The following is a 12,893-nucleotide window of genomic DNA, read 5'->3' as shown; positions in this document are numbered from 1 at the left end:
TTTCCTGCAGAACTGCTAATCCTGCCAGCTGGCATCAAAGTGGAACTCTCATGCTCTTCATCCTCCTCTGCCCTCCTCAAGGTATCTAAATTTCCACAGGGGTGTAGGTGTAATTTTGGAAACTGTCCTCAATGTTGTAATGAGTTAATTTGGTTCTAGGCATAATATTGCTTCCATTTGTTTTGAAATTTTCAATAACATTACAAAAAGTTGTAAGTCATCCAGGTTGACCAGGAAGCACTGTGGATTTTTAAGGAGTAAGAAATATAGCTTCACAAGAAGAAAAAAATGGATCTCAAGAATCCTAGATGATAAGATGTGAGTGCTAAGCAAGGACTGGAGGATAATTGCACAATCTGTATCTCTTGTTAGTATATTTATCCCTTTCTCCTGAGAAATAAAAGGTCTATGCATTGGTCAAATAAGGTTAACATGACACCAATGGGGCTCAAAATGGTACCTGCATCAAGCTGGTGAGAGCCAAAACATGCTCATATTAAATATGGTGATGGTCTCTGTCCCAATGGCCATTTCAGATGTGCATTTAAACAGTCATCAGGTGCCTGGGTGGCTCAGTCAGTTAAGGGTTTTGCCTTCAGTTCAGGTCATGATCCTGGAGTCCTGGGATGAGTCCCCCATAGGGCTCCCTGCTCAGCAGGGAGTCTACTATCCCTCCCCCCTACTCATGCTCTTTCTTTCTCAAGTAAATAAAATCTTAAAAAAAAAAAAGTCATCTACTCTTTGTTGAACAATAATTACAACCCATTTTCACTGAGCTTTTTCCTTTTAATTTTTGTATTTTAAAATTTCAAAAGTTATACTTCAGGAAAAGAGAGTCCCATAGGAAGCTTCAGGGAGAAAAGGAGATTCTCTCCGTAGCCTGTTATCAACCCAGCCATTTGTAGACGTTCACTGTCACATTTTAATTCAGTGTGAGAGGAATACAGTGCGATCAGAAGAAAAATAATACATTGTGAGATACGAGCTTTACACAAGATAGCACTTCCATTAATTGGAAATTATACATTCTAGAATGTTAAGACTGCGCAGTCATCAGACTGGATATATTTGCATATATTAATATGTAGATATATGGATATACACACCTATATTTGCATATATTAATAGACATTTAATAGATATTTGCATGCATTAATATGTCGGTATATGGATATATACCTCATAGGTAGTTATTAGAATGGGAATCTGCAAGATTTTCCTGGAGTTGTAATAGTATAAACTAAAACTCCTCTTTCACAGCTTCCCTAAAGGGAATATAATACCATATATCCTAACAAATTCTGATATTCAAAATTCCACATTGTAATAACATAGTAAGTGACTTGCTTTTAAGTTTTCATTGCACTGGAAAAAAAAAAAGACTGTCAAATCTTTTTAGGATTATACAAATTTCTAAGGTAAACACAATAGGGGTATTCAGCATAAGGAAAAACTGAGGTATTCCGCACTAACAGCCACTGAAGCAGACTATTTGCATATAAACAATGGCTCTGCTACCTAGAAAGATTTTTGTTTGTTTTAAAACCAGTATCTGGGATCCTTGGGTGGCTCAGCGGTTTAGTGCCTGCCTTTGGCCTGGGACATGGTCCTGGGGTCCTGGAATCCAGTCCCATGTCGGGCTCCCTGCATGGAGCCTGCTCCTTCCTCTGCCTGTGTCTCTGCCTCTCTGTGTGTCTCTCATGAATAAATAAAATCAATCAATCAATCAATCAATCAAACCAGTATCACTGGGACTCTACTTAGCTAGCGTTGTTCTCATTGTTCTCGCTTCTATTATTTAAAATATCAACGTTTTAGGCTTCCTTGCTGTCACCAGATAATGGTACTAGCATAAAACAGGAAGCTGTACCCTTGAGATGTAAATACAGAGCAATCTTATTCCTTCTCACAGCACCGCCTTCCCTAAGGATCCTCACCCCCCATCCTTGTCAGTCAGACTTTCAAATGTGCACAGGCTTCACTCACTGTGAGCCAGATTCCCCAGTCAGCAAGAGGGGTCTGAAGATCCACAAATCTAGCTGCTGCCCTCAAAGAGGTCACAGTCTGGGGGGGGGGGGGAGGGATTTGGAAGAATGTCAATTCTTCCACATAAGGAGACACTTAACCTTGGCATCTTCACATGATGTCCATGACCAGAATGCTCCAGAACACTCTGAACTGTCCCAGCTTCTTTTATGCTCTCTAAATCTTGTACCTCATTCACCTCTTTTATAAATGCAGGAGCGTGGGTTTGTTAATCCATTAGAAATTCTAAGGATATATTGCCAAGAAAAAGAGTCTGTCTTTACTTTTGACTTGGTTTCTTTGCCCTTCTGACCTGTTATCTCCAACTGATGTTTTCCATCTTTGTCTTTTATATAACTTATTACCCTGTAATATAGATTCACAAACTATAAAAGGTATAAAAGGTGCACAATCTCCCTCCTACTCTTGACCCCCAACCACCCAAGTTCCTCCATTTAATTTTCTGTATTTTGTATCATCGCAGAGATATTCTATGCATATGCATACATCTATGTATGAAATTATTTCATCACACAAGACACCAAAATTTTACTTTGTACTTTGATCTGTTGTTTGTTTGTCTTTATTTCACTTCACAGTGTTTCTTGTGGTTCTGTTCATTTTATGGTATCTGGAATGTTGTATTCTATTGATTGCATAGTATCTCATTGTGTGTATGAATGAACCCTCATTTACTTAACCAGACCCATACTAATGGATATTTAGGTTACAGTCTTTTGCTCTAATAAACAATGCTATGTATAAATCATTTCACACATATGCAGCTATATCTGTAGAATACATTCATGATAGTAGAATTGAGAATACTCATCTCAATGGTTCTTTAATGTTCTGTAATTCAGACATGAGATGAATTCAAACTGGCATCCTTCCTTAATCTCTATAAAATTGCAACAGCTTCTGGTACCTGGGTCATTTGCCTTCCTAGATTGTGAAATCCTTGAGAATAGGGACTGTCTCCCACTCATATATCTTATCTCAGTGATTTAGAGACGATGTTTTATAAGCATTTGTCAAACACTAAGTATGATGTTGGAGTTCCAGGATTCTCCACCATCTCCTGGCCTGTAAATGTCATTCGCCCCATAGAAAAGATACGTGTATGTCATTAATTGAACTACTACTTATTGATCAAAACTGGAGGAGAATTTCAAATGTACTTCAGGACACTTTTGTGGTGGTGAGGTTAAAGAGGGGAGTGAAACAGGAAGAAAAGCAATGAGAAGGGCTAGCTACTGGTGAGATGAGTTTAAATTAATTCAACAGGAAGGCCATTAGACTGAGGTAACTCTGATCCATGGTAGCCTACGGAAGCAACCCAACATCTAAGCCTGTAAATGGTTCAAGGTTATGAAACTGAAAACTATGGACAATCAATCACAAAGAATCAAGCAGGCTTTATGCTAGAGCTAGTCAATAATGTCCTTATTTTCTTTCCATTTTTTTTTTCCTCTACTAGAGTCCCTCCTGACCTCCTCTTGGTGGAGTACTCCTAACCACTTCTGATATGATGCTGCCTGCCTCAAATAGATTTTTGCTCAAATACACTCTTAAAAGTTTTAATCTGCCTCAATTTATCTTGTAAGATTTCACTATAATTTTCTTATTTTCTGGAATATTTTTTGACAAATTATGATAGTATATATATTACATTTGAAAAGTTATAGGAAATCATTGAAAGAACAACCTTATATCCTCTGCCCAGCTTTATCAAATCTTAACAATTTGATGTATCTGCTTCCAGAATTTAAGTCACTAGAGATTCCATTAACGTCCCCTATATGTACCCCTACCACTTCTCCCTCCTTCCTTCCTCCCTACTGGTAACAACTATTCTGAATTTTTAAATTATTATTTCTATACATTTTTATATGATTACAACTATTGCTATTATACTATTAGCAAGCCACTTCTCAGGTGAATTGATTGTGAATAAAGATTTGTTTTTGAACTTTCCAAAAGGAAAACATTCATGAGAAAACCAGTTTAAAGATGTCATTTTGATTGGGTCATTTAAAATTTTTTAAATGTAAAAGGAAAGAAAGGAAGAACAAAGGGAAGGTGGAAGGGGGAGAGGGATTGGGAGAGAGTGAGGCAAAAGGGAGGGAGGCGATTAAGGGAAGGTCATAAGGCAATTGAAGGCTATTGCTTGGTTGAATGTCTCACTAAAGGTCACAAGACTGATGGTTAGCCAACATTAAGGTCTAACACAGAATTGCTCAATTGTTTTTTTAATCAGGAATAGTTACTTGACAGAATGGGCTGCTAATCACAACAGATCACAAAGTTCTGCTGTTGCCTGGTTTGTGACAATTCCCTTATTACTACATATGTATGCAACCCTAAGTAAAATACAGCATTGTTTTTGCATATTTATTTGGACAGTAGTACAGGACCCTATAGTTTGCTCTTCAGTTCTTCTTCCCCCATCCTCCAAGACTATCTTGGACTTGATGCCTTGAGATTTATTCAAACCAAAAGCAGACTTCCATACTTAAAACTGATGAAAAAGAAGGTTTTTTCATGACTCATGTCTGAGGGATTTGTTCTCCCACTGATGTGTATGTGGCAAGTGTCACTGGAGCTGTTACGCAACTGTGCCCATCAAGAGGACACTCTGAGGGATGAGGGCTAGGATCAGGAGATGAGAAGACAGATGGAAGGGTGAGACCAGCAAGTCGGACACTATGGCTCCTGGAGGGCACGGTCTTCTTTTTCTCTTCCTGCTTTCTCTCTTCCTCTTAAAACATTTTGTTTTTGTTTAAGGAATTATTAATCCTCTGGGGACCAATTTGGGAAAACAAAGTCAGAAATTACAAGATTTGTTTTGACTGAGCAATTCTGGTGAAGAGCTGGGGAGCTGAGGGAGGGATTCCCTGCAGTGTTGAGAATCTTTACAAATCTTACATGTGTAGCCACAGGAAAATCTCATTAGTTTGGACTTCACTAATTCCTAATTGTGATATACTAAAAAAAGAAAAGAAAAGCATTGTTCGGTCTGTGAAAAATGAAGTTATGAAGCAAACTAACAGAGGAAATGGGATGCTATGATGGATGCTTTTGTACTTCAGAACAGAACACTTTCAAGTATAATTTAGAAAACTCATTTACATGCAAACAATTGCCACATTATGTATGAAAAAAATCATCTCCCCATGAAATCACATTCTTGAAGGACCACTTCTTTCCAACATAAGTCAAAATGTTAATTTTCCTATTTTAAATGGTAAATCTCAAGATATAATAAAAAACCCTTTCAACACAGTGGTTAAGGACAGTCATAAAAATTCAAGCTTGCATGGGCTTTTGGAAAAATCAAAAGGTTTGCCTTGAGAAAGAGCTCTGTGGAGGCAAGAGCCACTCTCTTCTATGGGCTCTGGTTTCACAGGGCAACTCCGTTCTGAGCAGGGGATGAACTGAGCCATATGCTGAGGAGATTTGGGGATGAAAATAAGACATTAACCCTACCCTCAAGAATCTTCCAGTTTAAGGGGCAGAATGACAGAAAAGAAGAAAAAGGAAGGAAAATCAAAGATGAGGAAAACCAGGGATGAGAATAGCACAAAGTGCTCCCAGCAAAAATCTGAGCGGAGCTCCTCCCACAGCCTCAGCTCAGGCTCCCCAGACCATCCGGTGACTAGGCACTGCCAGAGAGGAGTGGAAGGCTGAGGAGCAAAAGCTATTGTTTCTGGGTGTGAGCAATGGTACTGATGAGCATTTGGCATCTCCTGCATCACAAACTTCCAGATTCCACTGTTCAGTCCCCTTGACTGGTAGGCCTTTTTTGACTGCCAATAAGCTTTTTCTGGGGACATCCTCTCTTTCTGCCAGATATTGCCCTGCTGATGTCATCACCAGAGAAAGTTCTAGAGCCCTGTGTATAGTAGATAAAGGAGGAAGAAGCCATTACAAAAACAAAAGGCCCAGAAAGTCCATCTGACCATTTCAAATCCTTATGTCTTGTTTCCCACAATCAGCATGCCACCGAGCCATTAAAAATAATAGTCATTTTCATCCTTATTCTCAGTCTTGCAATCGAAGTTGTCAGAAGTTGCTTCTTTAGTCAGTGTTCAAATAGGAAACACTGAATGGCCATCAATCCTCTTCCCAGCCCCATTTGTAAAAGGGACAGAAAAAAGAAACATATGATCTACATGTTTCTGGCTACACACACACACACACACACACACACACACGCACACACACACATGTGCACACAAATAAGCAAAGTATAGAACTTAGAGAATGGTACATTCCCTGGTGATATCTGTTCAGAGAGGAAGGAAACTTCCCAAGGTAATATTTGTACTAAGTGAACTGAAATTTCATTTTTACTCACTTTAGAACTATATGCCAACAACCACGTAAGACATTTCAAAAGTGTTATTTTTGATTTTTACAATAGTTCTGCAAGATAGATAATATCATCCTCCCCCTTGATTATGAATAGACAGAGGTTACCGAGGGGCAAGTATGTGAACCAAGAGGGACCTTATTCTTCTTCATGCCAGCTGCTATTAAGAGATGTTTTTCATCAAAACCCCAGGTTACCTAAGTCCTCAGAAATTCTTCCTTTAATGGAAAGTATATTATTCTAGAAGTCAGGTGTTATTTGCAGGATACAAACCAGTAGAGTCCCCAGAGGAAGGCAAATAAACTTTGTGGGCATCTCAAAAGTATAGCTGATTGTTCTTTAAAAATACTCTCTTTCAAAAAAATTAAAAATAAAATAAAAATAATCTCTTTCACAATAAGGACAAGTAGTATCACAGGGAAATCTCTAAATTATTTTTGTTAGGGAAAGAAAGAAGGAATAAAGAAGAGAAGTGTAGGAAAGAGGGGGTTCTCATGGTTGAGAGTAGTGACTTCTTTTCTATTTGATGAGCAAGATAATCCAAACACACACTTGAGAGGAAGAAATGACTATAGCAAACAGGGTAATTCAGGAGGGATCACATTGGACTTGGAATCAGACAAGTTGATTGCACTTCTTTCTCTACTTCCTGTTAGCTGTGCAAGCTTGGACAGATCATCCAAAATCAACTTTATTGGTAAAAACAAGGATAATAAAATCCTGCTTTCCTAGTTTATTGGTTTGTGGTAAGATTAAAATGAAATTATAAATATATAAAAATATATATTTTACATATACAACTTTGAAAACAATGAAGTGTTATCCAACTGTAGGATATCATTTTTATTACAAAGAATGAAGTCATTGGAAGCGGACTAGAGGAAATGATGCAACCTAATCCATTTGCTCTGTAGTCATGCCAGATATGAAGGTATCTGAAGTATGGGAGATATGGATTTGCACGAAAAAAAGGAAATCACCATTTACTAAACAAATGAGCCAGACTTCAAATAGGCGTGCTTGTACATAAAATATTTATGTTGCCAGTATTTATTTTGTAATAGCAGTGTCTCTCAAAGCATTACAGTGGAATTACCTGGTGTGCTTCATGGCACTGCCAGACTAACTGAAGGGTAGAACCCAGGTCTGTCCATCCCTCTTACAAATTGTCCAAGTGATTCTTAAGGACACCAAAATTTAAGATTGAGTACAATATGGAAAGACCCCCTCCCCAAAGATAAATCAATGTAAGTTATAAGGACTTGACTCGATGAGGAGTTTTATTTAACACAACTGCTTTGGTTTATAAAGCATTTCCTCTTATTTATGAGGACAAGGTTATATTTCCCACTGTTCAGGAGCTGCTGGGTACAAAATAGCAGGCATCATGAAATCATCTATGGCTAGTGTATCATCTTATCTCTGAGGACTTGGGAACATAAGAACAACCTCATCACTGTTCCCACTGCATCCACTGACTTCTTCCTTTTGTTTTCTGTTATAATAAAGTTTTGATTTCCTAAAAGCAAAGCATCCCATGGAAGCTTTTTTGGTAAGCAATACACCTTTATTTCATTATATCTATGAAATTGTTGAGAGACGCACAGAAGACAGCTTCTTTGGCCACTCTATGATAATTCATGTTAACTACTGGATTAACATTGGGTTTTCTTCTGGTAAAAAGAATATTGATTTGGGGGTTCAGGAGCAAATGTTATCAATTATGTATTCAACTTTTAAAATTCTGACCTTTGGATGTTTTCTCAGGAACAAATTACTCTTACAAGGCAAGGATGAGGCTCGTTTTGTGAGTTATCTCAATTCTTCCTCCACATTATGAGAAGAAGCTAATTACCTCACTTTGTTTTCATGCAGAAATAGGACACAAGTCTTAAAAGCTCCACTAAGGTGATAGTGCCTCTAACAATATGCAAATTGTGATCAGTATAGCTATCCTCCCAGATTACAAAGAAGGGCAGTATGATCACAGATGGGAAGAGCTGGCAGAGATTAGGAAAAGCAACCCGTTTGCAGTAAGAATGACAAATAATGGAGAAAGACTGTTCTTCAAGCACAAAGTTAATTTCTATCCATGTTTCTCATCTGATGCTCATGTCAACCTTACAAAATAGGTACTGTGTCTATTTTACAGATGAGGAAATGGAGGCACAGAACAGTAAAATTGCTTAAAATTATGCACCTGATGAATTACAGAAATAATGAGTGAAAACTCAGTGTTTTGGTTTTTGACACATTTTTGATTCTAAGGTCTACAACCATTCTGTGATGCTATCATCCTCAAAATCATGCCTGGATAACCTGTTTCAAAACCTGGATTTACTGACTAGACCACTGTCATGACACACGCAAGGATACAGACCATAACATTTGATGTTTGGCTTAAGGAGAAAAAAGTACTCTGAATTTTCTCTCTGGGATGGGCAACTGAAAATGACAAGGATGTGATTACACACAGTCACACAGAGCTGCCAAAATGATCCAGTTTGATGAAAAAGTAGACATTTACTCCCAAAGTAGAAAATGGTGAGGCATCTGGATGGCTCAGTTGGTTAAGCATCTGCCTTTGGTTCAGGTCATGATCCCAGGGTCCTGGGATCAAGCCCTGTGTCTGGGATCCTTGGTCAGCAGGGAGTCTGCTTCTCCCTCTCCCCCTCTCTGCTCATACTCTCTCCCTCTCAAATAAATAAATAAAATCTTAAAAAAAAAAGGTAGAAAATGGTGCTGCAATTTTTTGGGTCACTCAACCAATACTTATAAGACACCTACAAGGGTCCCAGCACTGGAAAAGTCACTAGGTATATAAATGTAAATAAAAAGCTATGGAATTAGAGTAAATAAATAATAATGAGTTCCCTGGAGCACAGTTAAGAAGAAAGAAGCTTTTGGAAAATAGAGAATATTGTTTTCTAGTTTGGAGACAGTCAAGTCTCTGTAATTGGTACCCCTGCTATCTTCATGGAGACATCCAAACTGCTTTTCTTTGAATGTTCCAGTTGGAAAGCAGAAGTGGGAGACCCCCAATCACTGGAAGGCCTGCACTCTGGCTTTCCATACCCTATATCCACCGACTGTTCCCACTGGATGGCTTTACAGTGATGTGGGTAGAGAAGCATTCCTTAAGCAATTGATTTCTCAAGAGGAAGAAAGGGTCTGAGACATCCTAAGCCTTTCTCCCTTTAGCTACTAATGGAGAAAGAGAAGTCTTTCCCCAGGGAGAAGTTGAATTCAAGATCTAGACCATCTAGCGCTTCATGAAACAGGAGGCAGGAGCTCTTCCTTCAGGCGCTGTAATTCCAATTAGACCTTCACAGCAGGCTATGGGGAGTAGGACAGGAAGTCTAGAAGGCCCAGGATGGGAGAACCAGGCAAGGTGTTTGTCTGACTTTTTCCTCCCCACCCCAATCCAGTCTTCACACTGCCCTTAGGCTCCTGGTTTGCTCCACTCTATCCAGTGTTGTCCTTAAGTTCTACATCCTAAAAGGGCATGGCCTGCCCTGAGGGATCTTGCCCATTTGTTTCTCCCCATCTCATCCTTCTAGTACCCATCTTCCCTCTCCCTAGGCATCACACAGACCCTCGTTTCAGCCACAGAGAACTTCTTACCATTCCTATCCTCTAGAACATTGCTCTCGATCATAGTTTATGACCCAGAGGAAAAGCCTTGTGGTCCTTTGATCCTTCTTGAAGCTCCTGAGCAGAATTAGTTGCTTCCTCTTGGGTGTTGCTGCTGCATTTCTACCACAACCAAGCCATTTCCTGTGTTGCATTATTATAAATGTCTGTTTTCATGGCCAGATTATAAATTTTGTAAATAGAAGGACTATCATTTTTCTCATCTCCAGATTCCCAGCAGTTAGACCAGTTCCAGGGCACATAGTAAGTCCCAACAAATGTATGTTCAATGAATAACTAACTGACTGAATTAATAGTATGCTACTCCTGTTCCCCTCTCCCGAATCATGCTTAGGGTATTTTTTCCTAATCCTCCTGCTTTGACACAAATTCCTGTGCTGATAATATAGCAAAACTAGCCTGTGAGGGGAAAAAAAGCAATCTGAGGATGGTTTCCAAATTAAATGTGGTACATCTCTAGACTCCATCTCTTGGTGACTCTATGACAAAGGATTTTCTTTGTTAGACAGTCTAATAAAGCAAACAAGCTCCCAGGCTCTTTGTCATCCTCTCCCTCCCCATTCTAAGAAGAAATAACTAACATACCATAAGATCTTCTCCATCCAGATCTTGTATAGCTTTCTCACCCTCTTTTTCATCTATTCACTTCTTAAATATTTATTGAGCACTTTCTACATACTAGGCACTGTTCTAAGATCTGGGGAGATAATAGTGAATGGAACAGATAATATTCCTTCCTTGAGCTTTTTATTCCAGCAGCAGAAAGGGATACTAAATAAGATAAATAAAATGTATAATATGCCTGATAATGGTAAGTCCTAAGGAGAAAAAGTTTTAAAAAGGGAAAGGGGGACAAAGTTTTAGGGAGTTAAAATTTTAGATAGACAAAGAGGGCACCTGACATTTGAGTAAAATTCTAAAGAAAGTCAAGAAGCAAGACATGAAGACACCTGGGAGAAGAGCATTCTAGGCAGAGGGAACCACAGAGCAAAGGTACTATGGTGGGAGTGTGCCTAGTATGCTCAAGAATCAGTCAAGAAGGGATCCCTGGGTGGTGCAGCGGTTTGGCGCCTGCCTTTGGCCCAGGGCGTGATCCTGGAGACCCGGGATCGAATCCCACGTCGGGCTCCTGGTGCGTGGAGCCTGCTTCTCCCTCTGCCTATGTCTTTGCCACTCTCTCTCTCTCTCTCTCTCTCTCTCTCTCTGTGACTATCATAAAATAAATTTAAAAAAAAAATTTTAAAAAGAATCAGTCAAGAAGCCACTATGGGAAGATCAGAATGTGCCAAGAAAGTCATAAAAGGGACGAAGTCAGAAAGGCAAAGAACAGGAGGAAAGGAGGTCATGGAACTGAGAACCCAGGTTTTTGAAGGATCAAGTATGTGATATTGAAATCAATGAGTTCTGCAGAAGTATCAGCTAAGGCAACCATGACCCAGGAGCTAAAGTGTTAAAGACATAAGGGAAGGGGGTCCAAAGATGACAGAAGATGAGGGCAGTGAGTGGATTGCTCTGTTAGCATTAGATTCAAATGTGGGGGAACTCCAGGGAGGAGAAGGGGAGAATGATTTGGAAGTGGCACCTAGGAGGGCAGGTGCCCCTCTCCCAGGCCCAGGGGAGAGAGAAAGTCCGCAGGGTTTCAACTGAGAATGCAAACACATGGAGAGCCCAGAGAAGAGGCCGTGTATATAGTGGGTCCTGCCCACAACGGATTGGATTCCAGAGCACCCAGGGAGAAGATCTCAGGTTTCAGAAAGGATGGGAATGGAGACAGGAAAGGCAGCTCCCTCTCTTACTCCTTTGGGCATCATTTCTCTGCTTTCAGTTTCATCTTCCTCTTTTCTAAACCATCTTTCCCTCTCTATCCTTTCAACTTTCTTCATTCCTTTGGCTCCTTCTAAGATTTTCTGTCCTATTTTTAATCAGTGGTAATCTTCTCTTTCCATTCCCTTCCTGAATTACCATTCTTTATATCTCCAAGTCCTCCTTCTAGATTATCTTTTAAACTATCCTCTGGATAGGGGCCATCTTTTTTCTCACGTTTCCTCTTTTCTCTTCCCAATGTTGAATTCTTCTCTTTAGGAAGGATCCATGTGGTTGTTTGCTTTAAGGATGCCCTGAAAGCCTCAGAAATTACTCCAGGGAATATGCTGTCAGTTGAGAATTCTCCAGTGGTCTTACATTCTTGGCACATAAAAATGCCCCTTTCCTCACCTGGACTTTGACAGGTTCCATCCAGTGCTCCAGCGTGTCAGCAGTGATGTTCTCAGGCAGAATTACAGGATCGCTAGGGGGAATTACACACGATGGGGAACACACTGCACCTGAAGGACAGAAATTTACAGCAGAGACTTGAACTTCTTAAATCTCTGTCTTTTTCATCCTGGGATCAATAGCTTTGATTTTTTAAGAGCAATTACTTTCTACGTTATGGATCACCACATTTTTGTGGCTATAAGCAGGGCTGATACTCATCTACAATGCCCCTGTAGGGATATGTCTACACTAATCGCTAAAGAGCCACTGCCTCCAAGTTAACTCTCCTTGATGCCATGCCCATACCTTCTTCTGGTCCAGTATAGCCCCTTCTCTGGAATCTCTGAATCTCTGCATGATCCAGCAATTACAAGTTTAACTCCTGGTCCTGTAGACCTCCAAGGCCCCACTCTAGGACTCTGGCCAGCCAAAGACTAAGCTGATTGGCTGACGCCTTTTAAGTACATTTAGTATCATTCCTGCTTATATGATCTCTGGAAGGCTTATAATTATAGCAGTCACTACCTAAGAAATTTGCTAGCTAGAGGAAAAAAAAATGGCCCAGAAAGTATGAAGGCAGATT

General features: G+C 39.7%; 1 protein-coding gene across 1 annotated transcript in view; it reads right to left on the bottom strand.

Moving 5' to 3' along the window:
- The window catches only part of PAPPA2 (pappalysin 2), a 272,084-nt gene that overhangs the window by 37,505 nt on the left and 221,686 nt on the right, over positions 1-12,893 (bottom strand). Inside the window, exon 19 of the mRNA XM_041765686.1 lies at positions 12,269-12,378. Within this exon, the coding sequence (XP_041621620.1) occupies positions 12,269-12,378 (110 nt within the window). The remainder of the gene's footprint in view (positions 1-12,268; positions 12,379-12,893) is intronic.

This window comes from Vulpes lagopus, chromosome 1 (genome assembly GCF_018345385.1).
Source record: "Vulpes lagopus strain Blue_001 chromosome 1, ASM1834538v1, whole genome shotgun sequence".
Classification (NCBI taxonomy): domain Eukaryota; kingdom Metazoa; phylum Chordata; class Mammalia; order Carnivora; family Canidae; genus Vulpes; species Vulpes lagopus.
The sequence above is the reverse complement of the archived record's forward strand: the minus strand, read 5'-3'. Positions and strand labels throughout refer to the sequence as shown.